Source organism: Hemibagrus wyckioides, linkage group LG03 (assembly GCF_019097595.1).
Source record: "Hemibagrus wyckioides isolate EC202008001 linkage group LG03, SWU_Hwy_1.0, whole genome shotgun sequence".
Classification (NCBI taxonomy): Eukaryota; Metazoa; Chordata; class Actinopteri; order Siluriformes; family Bagridae; genus Hemibagrus; species Hemibagrus wyckioides.
Genome location: NC_080712.1, coordinates 18,107,033 through 18,132,566, shown reverse-complemented (window position 1 = coordinate 18,132,566; position 25,534 = coordinate 18,107,033). Strand labels below are relative to the sequence as shown.

At 36.9% G+C, this 25,534-nt stretch overlaps 2 protein-coding genes across 4 annotated transcripts; one reads left to right on the top strand and one right to left on the bottom strand.

Moving 5' to 3' along the window:
- Positions 1-2,560: 2,560 nt before the first annotated feature.
- LOC131345427 (uncharacterized) lies at positions 2,561-14,142 on the top strand. 2 transcript variants are annotated; one of them, XM_058378324.1, is made up of 3 exons: positions 2,561-2,667; positions 3,040-3,094; positions 4,512-14,142. In XM_058378324.1, the coding sequence occupies exon 3, from the start codon at positions 4,635-4,637 to the stop codon at positions 14,046-14,048; it is 9,414 nt and encodes a 3,137-aa protein (XP_058234307.1). In that variant the 5' UTR covers positions 2,561-2,667; positions 3,040-3,094; positions 4,512-4,634; the 3' UTR covers positions 14,049-14,142. The 2 variants fall into 2 exon arrangements, with proteins under 2 accessions (XP_058234307.1, XP_058234299.1); XM_058378316.1 differs by having other exon boundaries at positions 2,583-2,875.
- Positions 14,143-18,289: 4,147 nt separating this feature from the next.
- On the bottom strand, positions 18,290-24,433 carry drgx (dorsal root ganglia homeobox). Of its 2 annotated transcripts, none has more exons than XM_058386102.1 (7): positions 24,152-24,433; positions 23,832-23,943; positions 22,941-23,041; positions 22,563-22,664; positions 20,346-20,515; positions 20,136-20,248; positions 18,290-19,606 (listed from the first exon to the last, which is right to left on the bottom strand). In XM_058386102.1, the coding sequence occupies exons 2-7, from the start codon at positions 23,887-23,889 to the stop codon at positions 19,278-19,280; spliced, it is 873 nt and encodes a 290-aa protein (XP_058242085.1). In that variant the 5' UTR covers positions 23,890-23,943; positions 24,152-24,433; the 3' UTR covers positions 18,290-19,277. The 2 variants fall into 2 exon arrangements, with proteins under 2 accessions (XP_058242085.1, XP_058242086.1); XM_058386103.1 differs by having other exon boundaries at positions 18,290-19,603.
- Between the last annotated feature and the right edge of the window lie 1,101 nt (positions 24,434-25,534).

The following is a 25,534-nucleotide window of genomic DNA, read 5'->3' as shown; positions in this document are numbered from 1 at the left end:
ATTCTCTTAAAAATCATGGGAAATAAAAAATTGACATCACTCCTGATGAAATGAGGACAGCTCATCTAGTACAACAGTGTGCAACACAGTTAAATATAGAATAACATTGCTGTACCATATCATATCGTAGATCGGATCACAGAGTTCAAACCTGAAAAGGAGTGAGAACCAGCAGGCTGAAAAACAGGAATGTTGTGATAACAAAGCCAAGATAAATGATATGGTATTTTGGTCAAGGCAGAGCAAGTAAGCATAAGTAAAAAAGAAAAACAAGGAGTCGCAGAAGAGCTGGCAATATTTTTTTTTCAGTCACTGCAATACTTTAATGCAGGAAGACATAATTCCGCTCTCCCAGGGGAAAGTAATTTATCTCAAACTTTATTTAATGGAAGGCAGGACTTGATTAACAAGTCATGCACTGATTGATATCCCTGATGAAATCAATATTGTTAGCAACACTGGTTTTATTTGAAACACCAAGAATTAATCTGTTGTGAACTGTGATAATTATTAACATTTCATAAAGCATCAAGAAGCAGCACTAGCAGCACTGCAGTGAGATGTGTAGGTGGGGATGATTACTAGAATCTCAGTTTTGGGGGGGGAGAGAGAGAGAGAGGGATATTGACTATTTGGTCAATATCAAATTGTTTCTATGTTGGTAATTTCATTGAAGTGGCATCATGGTTATTAAATTCTCACAGAATGTAATTATATTGCAATGAATCTCATTCAGCGCATGGTGTTGGCAGAATTTAGCAGTGACCCGGACATACAATAAACACTGTACAAGTCCTCTGACTATCGAAGACTGCAAGGTGCTGTTCACAAAGAGTAATAAATACACGCAGTAACTGCTGTGCTGGATGGATATGCAAACTCCCACAACATGTCTTATGATAGAGTTGTTAAATGGTGATGAAAGGATAATTATGTTACAATTAAACTGGTAGTAATTGTGTCTTGACCTTACAAATGCATTTTAAAGAGAGAATTACCGGTATGAGATCTAAAGCATATCTCCGATTTCTTCCCAGATGCAAACACTTAGATTTTGCATTAATGCAATCAGTTTCTGCATACTCCATGGTCTTTTCTTTTTCTTTTATTTTAATTAAATCTATTGTATGTTAAAGCAAATCAAGCACATAAACAGGAGTTTCATTTGCTCTTTATGTTATGAGATATTTTAATGTATGGCTTCTCAAATTTTTCTCTTGCCAGAGGCCCATTTACCTGTTAAAATAAATTCCATGCACATATTCATTTCATGGACATTATTTTAAAGGGGTACATTCATATTTTCTCTATTTATTTAAATCCATAGAGCTTTCTAGTACTGAACTTTTCACAGATAGAACGCTTTACAGTAAATCATTTAAATCTGCTTATTGTTGAGTTATTAAGGCTGGGATTAAACCCATTCAATTTAAATGGCTAATAACTATCGTAATAAACAGAACAATAATTTCAATAACTTTAAAAGTAGTGAGTTTCACAAATTTGCAAAATTGCAACTAGAATTGTTGTACACTTTATTGAACTTTTTTCCCCCTGTATCCAAGACACCTTGACCATTCTGCTCCTTTCACTAAATTGTCTTTGAGGTATAACTAACTAATACACTGAGATTTTATAGTCATGTAAATCTTTTCTTTGTTGCATTAGCCAACACCGATCCTTTGGAAAAGATAGTATTGTGTAACTGTAAATGAAGCACCACAAGTTGTGTACAGACCAAAAAAAAGAAGGGGAAAATGTCAGGGTGGAGTTTACAGTGAAAAAAAAAACAAGGTAATAAAAATCCTCTGCAAAGGTCACAAAAGACTGTACATATGTAAATCCACCTCCAACCTCCTTTGTAAAAAAAAAGCCTTTTCATCCTGACAAGACGTTAACTCGGTGTATCTTTTCCATTGAGTATAAAGAATGCTAGGTTCTGTTTTTGTCACTGTGAAACACAGCCCTGAGGCAATCCAGAGGCAAGAAGAGTGCTGAGTTTAAGGAGGCAGTGGGGGAGCTACTGCTTTTACAAGAACAGAGTAGTAAAGAGCAGGGAGGACGGCTATGGTGAATAATGGCCGACCCTGCTGTTCTCACTGTCCATATGTGAGTGTCCATCACTCACAGGCAGCCAGCATTTGACTGTAGCCTGGCCTCCTGGGAAAGTTGCCTCTGCACCCATCTCCTATTATAGCAGTGACTGGGTGAAAAGCAAGACTGGTTCAATGTTAGGGGCCATTTGTAAATAAAATGGTTAGGAGGATATGGCTTGAAGTGTTGCTTTTCCACTGCATTGTGACTCTTTATTACTCTGACGTAACTGAACAGAGAGAAAGATTACAAAGTATATATCATTTATTTTTCATCCAAATTATGCACTGGTCATATCCGAAGAGGCCAGTAATTGTGAAATAAGTGAAACAATGATATTTTGCAGTGTTGCAGTGTTTATCTCGTCATAAACAATTTGTTAACAAGTCTAAAGCACTTCACTGTCCTAGAAAAAAAAAGCGAATGAAGCAACAGGCTATTTTTACCCCAGGCTAAATGTGCCCAAGCTGAGACAACTGCGAACCACCACAACAACTCCAACAAGAGGATATTTATTTTTGATCCAATCATCTCCATGTCAATGGGTTTACAACTTTTAAAGGCCAAAATGAGGTAAATTTAAAAATGGTTTGAGCATGATACTAGCTAAGAAGCATGTTAATTTCATTACTTTGTCACTTGACACCAACTGGTCAGCCTTCAGCCTGTGTTACTCACTCCACTCGGGGACTCGCTCTCTGAAGTCACTGCTATTTCAGTGTATTTTCTAACACCGTGTCTTGGCTACAGCCATGTCTCTGTTGGAGCAGGGGTCTTAATTGTAAGTGGGCTTTGCTTCTCTTTTTTATTTTCTTTCTGGAATGAACCATAAAATAAGTGTTGCCATAATGTGAGGTGATAGAATTTAACAGAAGGCCATTCCTGCAAAACTGTGGACTCAATAATATGACAATATGATCTGGATTTTTGTTGATTATGTTCTAGTTTAGAAGAGCTGGAAACAATTTAACAACTACAACATGGAATCTAAAGCCAAAAGGTAAGCTCAGAAATCATTTACCATATTTTGTTGCTTTTTAGCTTTTGATATTGATATATATTTAGGTATAGATTAAAGAAATGAATTAGAAAAAATATTCACAGTTCAAATACAAATAAGAATTGTTTCTAAAAATGTTTTGGTGGCTCATTAATTCTGCTATTATGAAGCACAATCTTCATATAATGTACTTTGGGTGTAGTGTTGACAAATGGGCATGTATCTTCAGAAAGCATGGCTTCAAGATATCATGTTCTATACAAGAAATTGTATAGGTTCAGAAATATACCTGATGTACAAGCAAGTACAGAGCAATCAAACACTTTTGGTGCTCATGATATGACAGAGTTTTGTTTTAGTGAGCAGACAGAATTTTTGTTAAGGTGCTTGGTGGCATTTCATTTCAGTAACACAATAATGCAATATGTAATAAAGCAATAATAAAAATTGTGATTAAGATTAGTTTGCATTTTTTTCTTTTCTTTTGATCAGTACTGTATGTGGTTTAACTGAATGCATTTGTAACTGAATATGATATGGTGGTTCTTGTTCCTGAATGGCAGTCTTAGCCAAGTGATAAAAGAGGACTTTAAAGGAGTTATTCTGGGTCATGTATGAGGACTGTGCAGCAGCTGCAAAATGAAAAGAAATTAATAATGACATAGTAACTTATAACATATATATATATATATAGCTATTACTAGGTAAAATATCCTGTGAAATATTCTGTGAATATTTTATATAATACATGCACATTCATCTAATTAGATAATCTTAAAGAATATTGCATGTAAAAATAAATACGAATATAAAGTTCTTTTTAAACAGAAATGGGGATGTAGGTCTTTTATAATTTTGCTGTGATAGTGCTATTAGACACGCCTGATAATTAGGTTTCAGATTCTTCAAGAGAAGCCTAAATATATACTTATAAGAATGACTATAGGGTTTTATTATCCATTCAAAATGAATTTAACTGAAATACAGAACCAGATCATTGCTTACATTCTGCATTTTTTATTGAATTTTTAAATCTAATGATTCTTAACTTTCAGTAATACCTATTTACATTGACATATAGCTTCATCCTTAATTGAACATGGAAAGCATCTTGCTACTCTAAAAATAATTCATGTGATGCAAGTTACACTCTTTCTTGTGCATAGCAACAGCATGTCTCTATTAACTGCATGTCAGGAAGGTCATTATTGAGACTCATACTGCAGCTGGACAATATATTTTTGAGCCCTGTGACAAATTTTTAGCAAGCTTAAAATGGCAAAAAAAATTAGGAGTGTACTCAGAGTATTGAGTTAATTTTTATTTTATTTTATTTTTTTTACATGTTTTTCTTCAGAAATCAGTGGTCTGCTGTCTTGTGCCACACGTTTCATAATACTGTTTGCTTCTGTTGCAGGAAAGAAGCCCAACCTGTTCACCTTTTGCAAGGTGACCTGCTTAAAAGCAAGACTTCATAAGTAGTCAATCTGAGAGAGCGATAGAAGCAACTGTGTCCCGCTCATGCGAGCAAGTATTTGAAATGAGCTCTCTGGAAAAGCGCCAAGCAAACCGGCGGGGAAGCACACATGGCCCTCGCAAGTGCTCTAACGGCATCAGTGACACATCAAGTGTGGGAAGCTTCATGGACGATACAGACAGGGAGGTAAGCAGCCTCACTGATCGAGCCTTCAGGAGCTTGTGTATTGGAGAGGATGCCATCTACAATGACTTGGAGGTTTCCTCCCCTGCAGATCAACGCAAAGCCTGTGCCCAAGATGCCCTGCAAAAGAAAGATTTAAAGACAAACTCCCAGGAGTTCTCCTCTCATTGTATTCAGTATGAGGAGACTGAGAGGAAACCCGAATTGGCCTCAACATTCCAGCATTCCTGTGTGGACGTAGCACAAGAGCATGTTCTTGGAGACAAGAGTTTGTCTTATATAAGCAATGGCTGTATGGAGGGGACATGGCAACAGAAGAGAAGCGCTTCCAGAGTTTCATCGCTCATTAAGGCCTTCAGTTCAGGGGAGAATTGCTGTGACAGTGGGGCTCCTGACACTGTACAAGACAAATACCAAGACTTTAATAATGAGTTATGGGACAAATCAGCTCTGCTAAGTATTCAGAGAGAACTGTCAGAGGTCTCTTCTGGTTACCATCTGAATTTTAAATCAGGCCCTTTACAATCTCATGGAAATAATATTCATGCAGTGGCCCGGATGAACTCAGCAACATGCTCAAAAACAAAGTCCAAGGCACTAAATACCAATAACCTTTTCTTTCACAGTGAATTCAGTCCTTTCCAATTGTGGAAGGATTATAACAGATTCCCTTTTGAAAGGAATGAACCCTCAGGGGTTGTATCAGCCACTGGATTTCCTAGGTGGTATGATTCTCCTCTCTACAAAGAACTAACAGCCACACACAGGATTCTGTGCTCTCCAGCAGACGGCAGGCAGTTTACACGAAGAAAAATTGAAGACGTCGCTGCCTCTCAGCGCTCTAGGTCCACAGTAATCCAAAAAGCCTCAGCCATAGAGAAGAGATGTGAGTCTGAAATGGCATCTAACTGCCCCCCATGGAAAAATAATAACTTGGTGAAAAACAAACTGCCAAGCAACAGGCCCTCCACAGTCTCACCAACCAATGAGAAAGTGCACAGGCCAGATTCTAGCTTGCTTTATCATAGTAGACATACATATGAAATTCAACATAAAGTAGGAAAAGTAGGCAGCAGTGAGATGTCCAATAGAACGACCCCATTCAACATCACTCAGCTTCTGACACCGGTAATTCCTGGAAGACAGGAAACAGAAACATCAGAAATCCTGCAATTTGCACATACTCCCTTGTCTTCTGAATGTGACAGTGACCCGAAAGCACAGTCTGATGTCAAACAACTGCGTGATAGCTACAAATCCAAAGCATCCAGTCTATTGTTCAACCTTAAAGACAACAGAAAACGAGTCAAGAGCACATACAGTCCGACAAAATTTAAAATTTCAGAGATTTCTGATATGAATAATCAACCATCAAAACAAGAAGGTTGTGAATCCAGACTTTCAGAAACATCAGGATCAAAAGTGTTTAATCAGGATCACGCTACAGCTCCTGGTGTTTGGGAACTTTGTAACCCAGTCCAATCAAATGATGAGCTTTCCTTCTTACAAATTACAGACCACAAACAGTGTGCGGATAAATCACATAACAATATGACCTTAGTGTCTCGGTATGGCACTACAAACTCCAATATCTCTTACTTGGGCTCGCAGAACACTCATCCTAATCTGCTTACTAACCGAGAAAGTGAGCATTATGAGGTATTAACAAATTCAGGACATGATAATAGTAGAGGGAGTCCAATGGGTCACATTAATGACAGTATGAGGACATTTTGCACAACAAGACTGGAAAAAGAAAACATCTCTTCCAAAGAGCAACTACCAGCACATATGTCAGCTGACATGTCAGCAAAACATACTTTCTGTAGCAGAGAAGATGAAGCTCATCAGAACTTCATTCAGAAAGAGGGGAGGAACTTTGTGAAAAAAGCAAGTTTTGGATATAATCAGATGGTTAATAATAATGGGATAAAAGATGCACTGCCATATAAGGGAGAAATAGCTACACTGATAGAAATGGACAAACAGAGGAAAGCCACTGCTAAGCAATATTTACCTCTAGCCAATGAGAGCTACACTATGAGAAAGGAGATGTGCACAAATAAAGTGAATGAGAATGTAAATGGGAGTTGGCTTCCGAAAGAAAAACAGATTCAGGACACAGAAAGCTCTTTCCAGACATATGCTGAAAAACGCTTCTCAAATAAGCAGGTAAAAGATGATCATACAAACACACCTGCAACATCTCAACATTTGTATGAATTTCAACATAACGGTCTACAAAAAATGGTAAACAGCACAAGGGGATCAGGAATTATAACACACGAAAAAGCTGAAGTTTGTCTGCAGAGATCCATGAAACATGCTACAAGTGATATAGAGACTGCAAAGGATTATAGTCAGAGAACCCAATTTTTGCAATCAGTGGAAGAGAAATATCGATATAATGAAGGATCTGTTGCTTATCAGCCATACAAATACGAGTCAAACAAACAGTGGCATATTGCAACAACTGAAAACAGACACACTATGGATGAAGAGTGCATGTCAAGGCAACTGCAGCAATCTGAAATGAAAGCAGAACAACCAGGTGAATCAAATTATGCATACCCCCGATCAAGTACATCTTGCATGCAGCAGCAAAGCACAGCATATTCAGCAAGAACTAGCCAAAGAAATTGGATAACGGAAGACAGAGCCAAAACTGAGGAACACAAGCCAACCAGTCAGATATATAACAAGCAGAGCCATACGAATACAGATCTTAACATACCAAATACTCAAAGAACTTTGCAAAACAATAACAGCTCACAAGCAAGAGGGGACAGATTTAACATTAATGACATTCTCTCTGTCAGAGACAGTGAACAAGCAAAAAGAATCAGAGAAAATAAATCTGGTTTTAATGGTAGAGTTGGTGACCCAACTAAATTAGAAAATCTAACTTCTCCGGTTACATCTGATGTAGCCGAGGATATAGCGGCTAAATCTGAACCATCTAATGTTCAGTCACGGGCACAGCGAGATGGAAAATCCCACAGCAAGCATGAAAATACAAATGCATCATATGGCTATGTCAGAAAGGAGTCACATATTCCAAATGATGTGAAAGAGAGGCCAGGAAAAGATATATTTATAAGTAATGAGAATGACAAAATCACCCTAAGAGCACTTTCATATAAAGAAAAAGGACAAAACAAACACGAGATACTCGCCTCAAAATTGAAAGCGCATGCTCAAAAGGAGATATCAGCAATTAAAGAAAAAGGCCTTGCTAAACATGCTATTCCATCAAGAAATCCAATAAAGCAAAGTTCAGCTATAAGCAATGACAAAGGACAGATAAACCAGGAAGTTCTGTCACCACAAAAAGAAATCACTGCAGAAAAACTGAATCATCTTTTTCAAGACATTACTTATTCAAGTGTTCCCTTATATAAAGAACAAAGAAATCACGGAAAGGGTGAGCCAAAATATGAATCTCTTACAGCAGAAAAAGTGGAATTACTTACGAGAGAAAGGGTCTCAGAGACAGTTGCTACTGAGAAAGAAAGGACAAAGATTCAAATGATAAAATCTCAAGAGGAGGTAGACAAGAAAAATTGTGAAGTCCAGAAATTTGTTAAAAACTATGTCCACCAGTTAAACATGCAATCCAAAGAAAATCAACTTCTCAAACCTAGCAAAGACAACGAGACAGAGCCATCTACAAATGATAGTGTTGCTGCAAATGGTACAAATCCAGCCAAAAGTTTTTCAAGCTCTCCAAAGCTCAAGGTTTTTAGCAATGAGGAGTCTCTTGTCAAGACAGAAGATAAGACTTTATCTAATCTGCCCAAACCTTGCACATCAAATGACACAGAGCACTCATCATTTAAACAGGAGGTCTTGGTGAAAGCAGCAACTAACCGTCTTGCACTATACAACATTTCAGGGGAAGCTATAACCCTCGAAAGCTCTGTTAACAAAGCAAAAGAACAGCTGTCAAATGTCAACACAGCTAAACCTACTGCTGATAGTAATACACCTTCTCTGAAATGCTATGACTTGGTAGAAACAACCAAAAGTAAAAATGGCACGAGAAAAGAAAGTCCTTTAACTTTACCAAATGCAAGGGACCTTGAAATTAACACTAGACAAGACAAAACTCCAACAGTTTGGATGAAAGCTGATGCACCTGCTGTTGAGAAGACGGCCGAATTTACAGAAACTGCTTACTCTAAAACTGCTTTCCCTAATACACAAACAGTAAACACTGAGCAAGAAAAGGAACATCTTCAAAGTGGAGTAAGTGAAAATCAAACAGTCCTTTCAGAAATTTTACCAAAGACTAGTAACCAGGTGTACTTTAAGCCAAATACAGAACCCACAGAAAAGGAAACTTGGCTAGAAAATCAAGATATTCAGGCAGAGGCCATCCAAACTTGTCCAACAAATGAAGATGCTTCTCTTCAGCAACTTCAGCACACTGACGCACATGCTAGCAAAGATTTGGGATATCAAACAAGCTTAAGCTTTAACAAGCCAGTCAGTATAAAGCTTGATTCTTCAGAGGAGTACAAATATTCTCTCCAGCATGAACCACAAACAAAGCAGCCACACAGTGAAAACAGTGAAGTCCTAAAAACTGTGTCTCAATTCCAGTTAAAGATCAGTCAGGATAACCAAAATCAGCAAATGATAATGGATAAAGAAGTAACTGAAAACAACAACCAGCAAGTACAAGAAGATGGTGAAAGAGCCCCAGACATTAAACCTCATAACCAAAAGGCAAAAGATTTCCAAGAACCTGAACCTACAGAAAAGAAACAATCCAATGATGACATAAGAATATATAGTAGTAATGACTCAAAATCCCCATGCAGTGAACATGAGAAGTCAGACGAGAAGCTTTTCATGCCAAACATTACAACAAACAGTAAAGATCAAGAGCATAGTGGCCAACCGGCTGCAGACAAAAGTGCTGAAAAGAAAGAGTCCAATGATGACATTACAAACCCAGTACCTGAAAGCCATGTCATTCACATTGCGAGCAAAGAAGACAGTTCACCAACAAATGAGCCTGTAATATACAGTATATGTGTTTCCAGCACATCAGAAGCTGTTTCAGAAGACGAACCTGTAATCTATAGCATTTCTGTATCAAGCTTGTCTGATGCTTCCATGAATCCTGGTCCAGAAAACCAAGAAAAAAATCAAATAGAGCAAGTAGAAAAAGACGACAAAGAAACATTTGGCAATAAAAATAAAGAAAGTGACTTCCTTGAAAGTAAAGAGGATAGTAAAGAGGTAAAATTGATTTTAAACAACGATATGGCAGAAGAAGAAACTGTGGTAAGAAAATATGATTCTCCTACAAGCAAAGATAAACTTGATTATTATAGATCAACAGAGGTGGACAATATTAGTTCATCTTATGAAAGTCTCTTGGCCAAATATGGGCTTCCTAATGAAGATACAATTCATGTTGAGTCAGACCAAAAAGAGCAGGATAAAAATCAAGGAAATGAAAAGGATGAAAAGGAAGAATCTATCCCTAACGCTTTACAAAAAACACAAAATAATACAATTGATGGTGACCATTCGCCTATTGAGAAATTGACATCAGCTGATTCTACTAAAAAGCATTCTCCAGAATCTAGAAAATCAAAGACTCCAGAAGCCTCCCCTGAACTTTTGAGGAATGCTGATAAAACCCATGAGCAGCATGTTCCTGTTAGTCACTCAGAGCAAGAGCATCAGGTAGCTAATGAAGTATGCACACAAAGAGGTGATGGAGTTGTGAACTCTGACAGAAACACTAAACAGGATGTCTCAGCGAATCAAGAAATCCTGATGTCAAAGGTTGTACCAGCTTGTGAAGACTTTGTGGATACTCAGGCAGCAAAGCAAATTGTGGAAAATGGAAATGTTCAAATGAAGGAAAACAAGCAAGTCGGACAGAATGCACAAACAATGGAGACAGGACAAAAAGAAAATGATGATGATGTAGTTAACAAAAATAATGAGATGGTACAAGCGAAATGTGAGACTGATTCACAACTTACAGCTGGATTTAGTTCTTCGAATATCAGCAATAATTCAATCAATTACTCATGTGATGATTCTTCCCAACCCAGTTCTAAAATCTCTACAAATGATTGTCAGGTCAGGATTAAAACCCCAAACACGGGAATGTATTCAATTCACAGCAATCAAAATGCAATCAATCAAACATTTATTACAAAAAGCCCCACACTCAAAAACAGGACACAAGAAGAATGTGTAGGAGATGCCTTCAAACAAGAGAAAGCAAGCAAAGAACATATTCACAGCGAAGACAACAAGGCTTTACAAAAAGACACAAAAGAAATGCTCTGCAAAAGCAAATTCCCAGAACTTGAGCAAGTCAAAAGTAATGACGCAAAAGTCAGTAGGTTGATAGAGTCACAGAAAGAAATTTCAAATTTCAACAATGAACGGATCGAAAAGAATAGTTGTGGCAATCAGAATCAAATTATACATGCCTTTTCTACTGGAAAGACAGATCAGAGTGTACCAGATATTCCACTGGAAGATAAAAAAGTGCATAAAAAAGACATAAAGAGCCAAATGAAGACAGATACTGTAAGTACTAGCGGTGCTGCGCTACCCAATAATGTAACTGAAAATGCTCAGAACAAGACATCTGCAAATGTCATTGGAATAAAAGCATCATATGCTCCAGGCTTGACAGATGATGACACAGAAAGACCTGAAAATGTGAAATGGAAAAGGGAACCAACACAGAAGGAGAGAGAAATCATAAGATATGAAGTCACATCATTAAATAAAGATGCCAAGACAGTATTACCTGTGATTAAAGATGACAAAAATGTAGAATGTGAATCCAGTAAGAGTGAAAAAAATCAAAAAGAAGCAAAAGCTCAGCCACAAACCAGTGGAAAAATTTTAAGAGACAAACATGATCAAATTAGTATTGTGAACCATCCAGAGAAAGATGCTATTCCAGAAAGAAAGGGAAATACATATGATGGAAAAAACACCTTTGAGTCTAATCCACACAGTAAATATCATGATACAGTGCTTTCAAAACAAGAGGGAACCTTCACTAAGTCTGAGGTTACACAGAGGGAGAAGAAAACGACTAGGCCAGAAATATCAGCTTTAGCTGACTATGCTAGGCTGAGGGTTATCGCTGCTGAAGATGACACCATTACCGAAAAGGATTTACTTCAAAAAATGAACACATATCGCAAGTATAATTTATCAGCTGGGGAGCCAAAGAAAGCAAATTTTTCTATGCCTGTGGGTGATACAGAGCAAAGCAAACAACCATCTGTAAATAAAAAGTCTGAGAATTTGAATGCAACAACAACACCTTCACAAGTCCACGAACGACGAACATACAAAATTACAGATGAAATACCTGCGGGACATAAACAGTGCTTGCCCAGGGGTGAAATCAATGCTTATCCAAAAGTTGGGTCATTGTCTAAAAGCTCAGATGATAGAGTATGTGCTGTAAAAGATACAGAAAGCACCAAAGAAAAGACATCAACCACCCACATGCAATCAAACACCAAACAATCTTTGACTGCACAGGATTATAGATATTCAAGAAGCCATGAAGTCCATCAACCCCAAAATCCTCGAGCTGCTCATCCTGTACACACACAGGTACAGAACAAAAATGACCCCAGTCCACAGCAGCCACTTAATGCAAACATGCTGGAAAGAAAGGTTAATCCTCAAGTAAAAAAATCACAATGTGAAGCACAAGTGTCAATCGAAACCGAATTTAATAATGCAAATAGACATACAGATAACCAAATAAAGGAAGAAGTGAAAGATGAAGAAACATCAGAGGAGTTACAATACTACATTGTCAATGCAATGGAAAGTGAGAAAAAACCTAAAAATAATCAGGAAGCACATTCATTAAGCAACAATATCTGTTCAAAGAAAGACTTAACTGAAATTCAAGCAACAGTGCCACGGTCCAACACTTCTTCTCCAGCCACGGGGAAACCTATTATGTTCAGAGTGAAAGATAACACAGGTAAACCTTCCTCAGTTACTAAAACTGTTAGGCCACGCTTTCACAGATCATTCTCTGAGGAATTCAGCATCTGCTCCCCAGTTGACAGCTGTTATGGTTCAGAAAAGGACAAAGTGGATTATGATAATGAGAATGATTCAAAAGAGTTTGCTAACTCTCCAGTTTTGCATGAGCAATCAGTAACTTCACATCGATTCTCAAGCCTAAAAGAAATCCAGGCTCGAAACAGACTGTTGTCCCCAGGGTTCATGGCACCAAAAGAACCAAGGAGCTACAACAGAAGAAGCCAAGTTATTGAAGGGGATGAATCCCGGTCACTCATGAGCACAGTATCTGAGGATGTGCGGAGTTTAGCTACTAGTTCAGCAGTAATGACAAACAGTAGAGATTTCAACACTGAACATGTTAGACGTACCTATGCAAGGCCAGTATCTTCTTGTTATGAAAGACCAGAATCAGCATGCTATGAGAGACCTGAATCTGCCTGCAGTGACATGAGACCAGCAAGCAAGCCACCTACTGTTCCGCCTAAAACAGATAAAGCCCTTCGCCGTGCTAAAAGACTCACTAGTAGGAGAATCAGACAGGTAGAGGACAAAGTGACATCTGATACCCAAGTACAACCTGAGTCCAAGTCCATAAGAACTGTCTCCAGTTTACCTGCTTCACCTATGGTACAAATGTCAACATCTCAGTCAGTACAGTCTTCACCGCCGATATCCCATTATCATGTTGAACCAAATTACGCACCTCCTGCACCTAGCATTGTGGCTCATTCTTTCCCCATGACCCAAAGAAAGTTCCTACAGGATCCAAATTCGGGGCAAATTTTCATGGTGGACATGCCAGTGCAGGTCAAGACAAAGACATTTTTTGACCCTGAGACAGGAAAATATCTCCAGCTCAATGTGCGTCAAAGAGCCCAAAGCACCTTGTCACAACCAGCATCACTGGAGGTGTTGAGTCACCCGTATGTGGTGTACCCGGGTTTTCTGCCCATGCCTGTTTCTGTCTCATCCGCACCCTCTGTAAGGTCATCATCCCAGATGTCAGCACCAGCCACACTCACAGAAGACCTGAACAACCTAAAAGCAAGTCATGAACCAAGTGAACAGGAGAATCCTGAACCAGAACGCCCCAGAAATGTTCAACAGCAAAAAAGACCTGTCTGTAGGACACGTGAACAAACTGGCAGGGAAATTTTGCACACTGAAAATGTTAGAATGACTCCAAGGCAAACACATATCATAACAATGAGTGAATTAGAGGACTTTGCAATAGAGAACACCTGACTCATGTACACATGAGCAACATGTATATCTGACTTTGTGAATAAGAACTTATTTAAGGATTTATTAAATACAAAAATATGCTGTTTGACAATGATTTTAAGGTTTGTTTGTAAACTGCAATATTTCTTTGTAGTTGTGCTATAAGAAACACAGATTTATTTAATTTTATGAAGGAGATATGCATTCCATTTTAGAAATCATTTCTAATCACATGTAAATGGCTCATAAATCTCCCCAGTCTTAAATGAGCCACATTCATTCAAAGTGAAAATTTATAAAATGACTGCCTTGTGCCACATGTGGTTTCATTGTAAACTAAGGTAAAATAACACATATACATATAAATTATATATATCAATTTTCCTCATAGCTGATTTTTAACACTTTTGTTGCAAACCTCGACTTGTATGGAAACCAGTTTGAATGTTTAATCATAGCACTAGGAGTTTGTGCTTGCAAGTTTTTTGGACTTTATAATACTCCCTAGTTCATTTAAGTTTCTGTGAACGTGATTAGCTCAAGGAGAATTCTTTTATACACATACATTTTGCCATATTTTTTTTAAACTTTTGACTGCTTTGTAAACTTTCTCTTAACTGGAAATGAGGCTATTTCACAACTGATAGCATATCAATCAAGATAAAGATAAAAATTAAGATAAAATTTGCTTTTTATTAAGGTTACACCAGACAGTCATGGTCCACATTATTGATTAAAATGTGATTTTATTTTAGATTTCTTAGCAATAAATCGACTTTTGAGTTGAATGACTCTTTACATAGTGTTTTAGAGTTCATTCAATCATAAGTACATATGAGTAAACTAATATCATGTCTCTTATAAAAATAGTCTACAGCCATATAATTATGTTATTATCACTAAAAAAAAGGCATCTATTTAAGAGAAAAGTTCCTCCCTGTGACACCGGCTTATTAAAGGGGGAAAAATCAATGCAGAGAAAGTTTTTTTGTATGCAAGGCCACATATTTTATAGCAAACATGACATTGCATTAATATTCATTATGAGATTAAAAATGAAATATTGCATTTTTTTAAACTTTCACTGGGCTTAATATCCAGTCTTCCTCTATTTCCACTGGATTTGTTTGAGTGCTGAATGTTAGAGCATCTGCACAATAGACCACTCTAGTGGACTGTGAAAGTATTGTACCCTTTTAGGTCACTTTCCATGATGAAATTTATAGCCAATTGTGCAAGGCTATATTATAATAGATAATTTGGTTCAAAATAATTTCTGTAGAAACCTTCAGAGATGATGAATTTTTTATGGTCTGTTGTTATTTCAAATTCTCAGAATGTAGCATTCATAATTTATAATAGGCTGGTGTCAAATTGTGAAAAGAATACATTCAAAATAACTAAGGAACTTTTCTTTAGTACATGCCTATAAAATATTTAATGTCTAGCTTAAAATGTGCTGATTGCAATTACAAACACAAATTTCCTTTATTATGTGATTGCATTTAAGAGGAGGTTTCGAGATCATCATTAGATGTCTTTTGTTTTATTTCTGAGGAAAGCACAAGGAAATATTAGGCCATTGTCAGATGCATTAACAATTTTTTTTTTTTACCACAAATGAACACAATTGATTGAGTTATTGATCTTCTAATGCAGGAATGGGCTGTTGTGGTATATACAAATGACCTTATCATAGCATGTGCAGCAGGCCTACATCTCAAAACTGACAGTACTGCAGAGTTTGGATACAGCGTCACTGACAATGCATCATTAATGGAAACAAAAAAAACCCATTAAAACTGACAAAACAGAATTTAAAACAAATGATTTTTGTTATCATTTTTTTTTACTAGGTTTTGGCTACTCTCCAGCTAATTTAATATAACAATGCTTTTCAGAATGAACTAAAAGATTGTTGAAATGTATGTAATTGCACTGGATAATCAATAATCCACATGAACATGCAAATATTACTAAAACCTCTCTTCAACGTACAACTTTTGAGTGTTTAACTTACGGCAACTCGCTCGTTTCAACAGTGCAAAAACTAATTTGAAAGCAGATTATTATTAACAAATTTCTCATTCCACTACCCCTCTTAAAAAAGGCTCAAAAAGGAAGTGTCAACTGATGCAAAGGGAAAATGTCAAGATTTCAGCTGAGAACAAATTAAGCTACTGTTAACTTAGTACCCTTAAAGGCTTTTACAAGGGTTATTTTGTTAGTTAACGATTCCACTTGGAGAGAAATGTAATAGCTTGAAGGTTTTTACCCTCTTAAGAGGTTATAGATTTAACCTATTTGTGCTGAAAGAGGATTGACCTGCAAAATGTACTATAACATTTAATATATTTTCCTAAACACAAAATAAGTTATTAACCTTTTTTTTAACTAACCAATACATATACCAACAACCTGACCCTTCCAGTTGATAATAATGTATTCATATAGTCTGTATCCTTGATATATCATTTTAAAATTCACCACTGAGGCCTATATACAATATAAAACACACAAAGTCAAAATGATATAAGAAATAAAAATACAAATAATACATTGCAATACAAGGTCAAAGCAGTCAATTCAAAAACAATGTGTGTTATCTAGATTGTGTAACAAACGACAACCGTAATAAGCAGGAAGATATCTGCATTCTGTATGTATGTGTATAAGTTCGATCTGCTCTTGAACAAGCCATTATGTTATTATTAAATATAATATACAAATAAAGGCAATAAAGCTGAAATTAATTGCTATAAATGTAATTTAATAGACAGGTAACTGATAAGAGTGTCTCTAATGCTTTTGTCTTTCTGTAAAGAGATCTTCAACTATGTTCAGTCATTTTTGTCAAATTTGCCATAATCAATAACTGGCCATTTTTTAATCATTTTTTTTTCTAGCAGCCTTGAAACAAGTGCTATTTCTGAGTAAATCCCCCAAAAATTATTCTACACTGCAACAAAATTCCAAAGTACGTTCTGTACTTACTGATTCATTCATTCAGAGCAAGATTTATCTTTTAATATTTTACAGAAATATCAGAGCTCTAAGCTCAGCACAAGATCCAAAAATCTTCATATTGGATATTAAGAATCTTGCCATTAGGAATGACTTTAATAACATTCTTTTTTTTTTTTTTCTAAGAAGTGTAATGTGGTTCGAACAATCCTAAAGTAAACCAAAATTAAGTTTAAATTAAACTCTATTTTCAACATTTAAATGTTGAGCACGCAAATTCACTTTAATATAGATTTTAGAGAAACACAAGCATGCTCTGGCAGCACACAGCTTTTCTGACATTATCGAGCTCTGCCATGTCAGTAGGGTGTTGCGTCATGAATTATTAAGACAGTACTTTGTGATGATACATAATTCCGTATCAATTATTCATGCTAATGTGTGTGTAGTTTACTTAATTGCATTATTGACTATCAAAAGTAATTTCCTGAAAATCCTCAAGGACATGAATTTAATCAGTTTAAGTCTTTTTCAGATGCAGTCCTATTAAGTGTTGTACATTCACATGTCTGGCCCTTAATTAGTGATTTTTGATGGAATTCAGTGAAGAAAATGATGATTGTCTACTGCTGATTACTGATGATATTATATGAAAGGATTGCACAACCTAGAAACATACTAATTTTACTTCTTTCTTTTTTTTAACAATTCCTAAACTCTGACTCTCAATACTGTGACTAAAACTGGCCTCTGTCTTGAAACATACCAGTGTGATCTTGATAAGAAGACCTACCCAAAGTTAATAATACTTTTCAATAGACCTCAATGTCAGGGTCTGTCTTACTGTCTTTAACACTACACCAAACACTGTATATAAAAATATTTGTTTAAAACTCTTTCATATCATATTTAGAACATATCTATGGCTAAGCAAAAGTGCATATACAGTGTAGGTCAAAAGATTAACATACATTTATAATGAATAAACCTAGAGCTAATAAAACATCATGGGTCTCAAATATTGACCAAAAATAGACCAAAAATGAATTTTTATAGTAAACCTAATCAAATACATCTGACTCAGACATTTACATTTATCTGAGCACTTGATTAATTCAGTCAGATATGTTAAGTTTCTTATAGACAAAAATCTTCAATGCAATCAGCGGTTATTGATAAAGATGATCATGAGTAAATCACTATAAGACAAAGAATTACTTTAAAAATCTATCTGTGTTTAGTTTCCGAACTGAAATATCTATTTTTTTATCTCTTGCTTGGTACTTTTTTTCCCCGTAGTGCATATTCTTAGTGTCAAAAATAACTGCATGAAAAATCAGAACAACCAAAAGTATAATGATGGTCTCACAGTATGAAAGGCACCCCCTGAACAGTAAAGCCTGTATGTTACGCCACCCTAGTAAGCATCTATTCAGCCTCAGTAAAGAGTCTGTGCATCAAATGCGAAAGAGTCAGTGGTTTAGCGCAAACTAAATAAATAATAAGACCAACCCTTGCTTCCGTTTTTCAGCTCTGCCTTTCGTATACAAGGAAGTCAATTAATAATTGATCACAGCCAGATGGTGTGTGCAATAGGCAACAGAAGACGTACATGAATGTCTACATGTTTAATTGTTTTAAAGAGCATGTCAAAACAGGACCAGAGTGAGAACACTCACAGTCTGTCATTGCCTTGCAGATGTGTTGACAACAAGAGTGTCACATCCCATGACCAGTGAGACGAAATTGCTTTTACCAGATCAAGAAAACACAATAGATATACACTTGCATATTATTTCACATTAGGTCATTTATATTAGCGCATGGAATATATATATATATATATATTTATAATTTTTTTTACATTTTAGAAAAAAATTGTCCTTCACACAATGCAATTTCTTACATCACCTGACTTCACAGTATACAAGGCAGTATAAGTCCTACATCAAAGTGGCTGGAAAAATATATGAATTCACATTGGCAGCCAGGGTAAATTCATCCCACAAACTCTCCACCATTAAAACCATTTACAGTGCCAAAGGTATATAGGCAATATATCATTCATAATAATAGGCAAAATGTAACAATAATAGATAAACGACAATTGAATAAATAGCTTGATGCACCCACACTCAAATTATAATACAATAATAAATAACACTGAACACCTTGCCCTGTTGTTTTGACTGCATGTGAGGAAGGGGGCAGCAGGCATTCATTATGAGATTGTAATTCCTTATGTCCAAGAGGGGAAAACGTGCTGTGTAGGCAAAAATGATTCCCTTATTTCTTGTCTGGGGTCTCCTTTGGGCAATGCAGCTGCTTTTCGGGGGTAGTTCCCTGGGTTGGTAGCTTTGAGGAACCAGAGGCAGGACTGGAGTCTTCCCCTCCCACTGTATTGGTGCTTTGACCGAGACCAACTGAAACTCTGGCTCCTGGCCCTGGTACTGCCCCAAGTAGGTTGGCTGACTGCAGCAGAGCCTCGGAGTGTTCTCTGGCCTTCATGCGTAGAGCTGCGACGCTGGCCGTCCGATTACTCTGGCACCCGTAGGGAGGCAGGAAGGAGAGGCCCATAGGGTCAGGCACGCAGCAAGAGCACAGAGGGCTTCCTGCTGAAAAAACAGCAAACAAACATGCAGTTCAGTGATGGAGATACAGTATACGTTATAAATATGGTAAAGATCTCACAGGTAAAAGCCAATCGGTAGGAATGTGAAATCAATTACTAAATATATCAAAATCAATCATAATCAAGAAAATCAATAATTGATTTTTCAATACAAAGCAGGGAATCACACAGCCTACACTAAGGGTTTGTACTGAGGATTTTGTAGGTATTTGAATTCCTAAACAAATGTCTAGTGCTAAACTAAATATCATAAATCAATCAAAAATCATGTCATAAACATCCACAATAACTAATTTTAACAAAAATGTAAATAATATCAGGAATATAAGACATAATACAGTCATGTTGTCGTCTTAAAATAAACAATGGTATTGTATAGGTGTACACAATAATCACAAAGTTCATTTTGTTATTTTTAATTAGGACTATAACGTACAGACCACTGCATACATATCCCTTCACACCTGTTCTATCAGTTATTAACTGTGTTGCCATTATATGTAACACCTAACCTTTTAAAGTTGCCACTTGTGACAAAGCTTGGGCATAAGTCGCAGTGTTGAGAAGAGTTCCAGGCAAACAGGATGGGAAAAAGGGCCCTCCAGCACCAACTGCTCTGTTAACACTGTACATGAAAAAGAGCACAACGAGTCAAAGCTCATGTGAATTCAGTAACAGTACTTGTTGTGCATCATAGACTTTGTGACAGATAATCAACACACTTTTGCTGGGCTTCCAGAGGTTCTTTTTTGTTTCTGCTTTGATCCACAGGAGACTGGTTGAGGTTTCTAGCAGAAGGAGTTCCGTCACTCATTTGCTCCTTTGTGCTTTCCGGATCTGAGCTGCCTCTCTCTGTTTTTCTCCACTTTGCTCTTCGGTTCTGAAACCACACCTGGACAGAGAGCGTTGCATTTATTAACATAACCGTTACAGACACTTTCTTACTCAAAATACATTTCTCTGCAAAATCTAGAACACTGCATGTAAATCTCTTTTAGAGAAAAAGGGTTCTACTTGGAACCCTTTTTAATAGCACTGAACTCTGTTGTAGGTTTCTACATAGAACAATTAAGAGGTCTCCCAGAGGGGCAACTGAAGAACACTTAATGGTCCTACAGTTTCTGAGAGTACTTTCCTTGTGTTTGCTGTCATAGCCCTTTAAGTGTCAGCCTTATTACGAGTTGATGGTGACTTACTTCTAACTTCATGAACACAACTGCTGAGCATATGCACCCAAGTTCTTGTATCTTAATTGAATGAAGGTCATTGCCTATAACAACATTTAATTGAGCAATTTTTCATTATCATTTTTTAATGACTTCCTACTGACAGTCTCCCTGCTTCTGAGAGGGAACTGTGATGAAGTCGTTTATTTCCCTATTTAGTGATTGTTTGACAACATCAGATTCGATTAAGGCTGCGCTCTCTAACGCATTAATCATATTTGAATAGGAAAGGGCTATAATGGAGTCATATCTCGAATGCCTGCCCAGCATTGTGCAAAGGTACAATGATGTCAGCAAACAAAAAGCCCTACACATTGAGCATTCATTCGACATAATAGGAGGCAACATTTTACTGGCAGGACAACAATATTCAGAATGCAATTGTGGCAACATTATCTCACCCTTGCACCTTCCAGCTAGGAGTCATGATCCCCTAACACTGCATGCTCTATAATTGCACCATTAATCTCAATTTGCAGTTTGGTCTTAGTGCAACCAAAACCAATTGACACTTTCCAAAGGAGGAGGAGGAGGGGTCGCCTGCAACCCTATACAACAAAAAGAAAATTTATTTCCTAATAATAATGTAAGCTTAATATCCCCGCATGCTGCAACTGATTCATGTTCAGATTTAATAATGCGAATCTGGTAATCCGATTAGAGAGGCAATAATTTGTTTACAGTCCCTAATTTACAGCAGCGAATGCCATTATGGCTTTGCCGTCGCCGGGTTTAAGCGATAGTAAAATGACCCTGGGGAACACAAGGCCAACTATTCCATCTCCTACAATTAGATCTAGGAAAGCCAATAGCAAATCTGGAACGCAGGAAATTACATACGGGTATACGTGGATTTAATTACACCTAGACGAATTTATAACAAACATAATATGTGTACTATAAGGCTGCAAAATACGACTGGGGAAAGTTTCCAGATGCGCAGCACCTTAACAAAAAAACAACAACAACAAAAAAAACATTTTATCTTTCAGCCAGTTCACATATTCCGCTTTAAACCTTCTCCCTTATTTTTCTTTTTTTTTCTAAAGTAAAGAAAAACACCTAAGTAATTTTCATACCTTGGAGACGCGGACAAATTAGTGTAGGACATTATCACTAGTTAATTATGAATGACCGATTAATCAACTTAATCTAATATTGCCCATTATGTTGATGCTATTAAAGTGCGCCGCACAAATGACGGAGAGCTTTAATTTAGTGTCTTTGGCCAAACGTGCTTAGAGAACAGTATGGCCTTTCTATTTGTTTAGTGCAGACTGACACCATGCACTCTCAGAAAGAAAAAAAAACACTAGTCATTTTTCCTTGTCGCTGGAGAGATGCCCTGAAGGCTATACTTAGTATATTTTACCTTTAAGAGAGATGCACTGTGTGTACTTTTGAAGGTTTAACCTAAAAACAAATTCAGTTTAGGGATTCAGTTTTTTTTGTAACATATACACTATCTCCAGGAGAAAGATACATATTAAAGGTACAAAAGATACCAGCAGTACCACCCTGAGAAAAGGAAGCATACAATTTGGTACTATTTTTCTGAGACTGCAGTAATTCCATAATGAAGTTTATTCCCGTCACTAGTGTATCATTTCTAAATAAACAAAATGAAGTAGGGAATTGAGTGCACGAATAGTATTATCATAGACCTCTTATATGACATGCGTTGTCCCATAACAGCTGAGAGCAGGTTTTTACCTGGACCCGGGCCTCTGTAAGATTAATCTTCATAGCCAGCTCTTCTCTTGTGAACACGTCCGGATAGTGCGTTTGGGCAAAAACTGCTTCCAGGGCTTCTAACTGGAAAATAAAGAAGTTGTTTTATTAATCGTTATGAATCATAGACACTATATGAACTGGCCTAGAGGGAGAGCAGCCTGGTATTTGACCCAGAACTCGTTTCCATTAGATAACTCATGGACTAAATAAAGATGGGTCTGTTACATCAAAAAAGATGCCAGAGAGACAAGTGTACAAAAAAAAGAAAAGAAAATATATCCACCCATATCTTATTGTCGGGGCATATTGAAAGTCTAAATAGCTAGACATCTAACCCATCTAAGCACTTTAGGCTACCTGTTGTAAAGTGAAGGTGGTTCTGTTTCTGCGTTGTTTCCTTCTGAGAAAACCATCATCGAAGTCTCCAGAGGCATGGTTCCCAAAGCCGTTTGAGTTCACTGAAATTGTAGTTTAGAAATTAGTTAAAACACACACACACACACACACACACACACATCTATCTATCTATCTATCTATCTATCTATCTATCTATCTATCTATCTATCTATCTATCTATATATATATATATATATATATATATATATATATATATATATATATATATATTTGTGTGTGTGTGTGTGTAAATTATGTGAAGAATCGTCTACAATTTTTTCTGCATGAATTTTGAATAATTAACGAATTTCAATGGATTTTTTAAGTTATCAGTCTGGGGTCTTATAACAAACTGAAACGAGCTAATAAAATTGTTGGAAAAAAAAAACCTAAAAGGCATGACATTGACCATCTGTGGCCAAGCAGACGGCACTAAAAGGCCTTGACTGGAGGGCAAAACCGTTTCAAGTTGTGGGAAAATTGTAAAACGCTATACTGAATACTTATATGTACTGAATTTAAATATGTGGCATATATGGTAAGCAAAATGTGTTCTGGGTGAGAGTCATGTATAGCTTATATTATAGCTAACACCCAGTTCCAAAAGACATTAATATAAAATAATTCGCCATACAGTATTTAATAATGCACTGTTTATATAAATTCGACCAGACACAAGTTAACAATTCTGAATAAAATTTGATGTAGAAGTTTAAGTAAAGGTTTTTATTTTGTTGTAAGGACAAAATGAATAAATGCGTCTTTGAGATAACACATGCAGGCCAATTTAGAAATAATTAATATCGGTTAAATTGTCATGTAAACTTTAAGGCAGGTGAAAAATGTACTCACAGGTATTAGTTCTGCAGCACTCCCCATCCAGCTGTGGGGGACAGTGGAAGTAAAACATCCTGTTTCACTGAGATCGAAGAAACTCTACCACGGAATATTCCACGAGCTTATGCTGTGGGGAAAATAATAATAATAATAATAATAATAATAATAATAATAATAATAATAATAATAATAGAAACTGAAAAAAACGTTTTCAGTAATACTGAATTTTAGAGCTAATTGAATAACATTCACGCGAAAGCTCTCGGTAAAGCGGCTTAAAGTTGGCAGGCAGCTGTGTATAAATGTTGCAACAAAAACGACACTAATGTTCGTACCTGCAGTAGGAGTTAGCGATCGGTGCCGTGAAGAAGAGTCTGTGGGAGAATACGAGTTCCTCTTGTTCAGCTTCAGTTATCCGGCACTTCCACTCCCACTCTTTTTTCTCTCTCCCTGAACTACTCACTCGTCTCTCTTCTCTCTCCCGGCTCGCTGTAGGACATCAGGATTAAATGGCCACGTGTCTTTACAGCAGTCCGCGGAATGTGTTTGCTTTCACCAACCCGCCTTTATAATCTCATGCGTAATCGTACTTAACCTGATTATGTCTTGCTATGACTTCTGCGCTGACTGGTTTGGGACGGGGCACCAGCACGCGCGCCCAAAGACACGATCACGTGGTGCTAAACGTCACATTCTCTGCAGCGTCTCCCAGTTGCAGCGCGCGCGCGCCTCCAGCCCACTTCACCCGTCGCCCGGCGTTGCGCCTTGTTATTCCCACATCATAAACTCTCGCGCACTCAGTGCATTTTTTGCACACAGTTGCTTTTTATATTAAAAAATCCAGATGACTGTTTTTTAGATTTTAAATTGGCTGTCAGAGCAATAATTGCTCGTTATATGGGTTAAGGGGTCCGCTTTGCGCGGTGATGCGCTCGTCGAGCGCCCGGACGTCCACAGTTTGATTTTGTTCACAGCAAGGGGTCCGAGGATTGATTTGCCTCGCGCGCGTAAATGACGTGCACCGGGACCCTTTCAATTACTTTTAAGACGCGCGCGGGATGCAGGCCGCTCCTCCGCTTGTGGAAAATGAGGCTCCGAGTAGCAGCTGAAATTTTGCAGTCGAGGGCGGGATTGGACGAAATCACATAAACGGCAAAAAGAGGAAGTATAATGGCGCATAATTGGTTCTCTAATAGCATTACCCAAGGATAATAGCCCGTTACGGCCCCCGTGCACGATGAAGCGCTTCCCTGGCGTAAAGCGTTTACGATATTAAAGGAGGGGAATATAATGATATTTTGGTTATTAAATGCGTGTAATTAATTTATGCACAGCTGAAAATAAAGTTGTTATTATGACCTCGAAAAAAAGCATAAGAAAACTAGAAATAGAAAAACTGTACAACTTTAGAAAGGCGTGTGTATAGTTTACTGGAAACGTAAATATCCTGACAATTACTAAGCTGTCCATCTCTTTAATTCGATGTCGGAACAATGGAGAATTACTAGCAGTAGTAATAATAGAATAAAACAACAAAAATAATAGCAAGAAATTGTTATACAGCAAACGTTCAAAATTTATTATTATTATTATTATTATTATTAGTAGTAGTAGTAGTATTTTTATAATAATAATAATAATAATAATAATAATAATAATAATAATAATTATTATTATTATTATTATTATTATTATTATTATTATTAAATTAACCATAT

What these genes read in the sequence shown, in the direction of transcription:
- LOC131345427 (XM_058378324.1), top strand. Translation starts at nt 4,635, where the DNA reads ATGAGCTCTCTGGAAAAGCGCCAAGCAAACCGGCGGGGAAGCACACAT.
- drgx (XM_058386102.1), bottom strand. Translation starts at nt 23,889, where the DNA reads ATGTTTTACTTCCACTGTCCCCCACAGCTGGATGGGGAGTGCTGCAGA. An exon ending in GTGCTGCAGAACTAATACCT is followed by an intron (nt 23,042 to 23,831) that starts GTGAGTACATTT and finishes CTACAATTTCAG; the next exon opens with TGAACTCAAACGGCTTTGGG. An exon ending in CCACCTTCACTTTACAACAG is followed by an intron (nt 22,665 to 22,940) that starts GTAGCCTAAAGT and finishes TTTATTTTCCAG; the next exon opens with TTAGAAGCCCTGGAAGCAGT.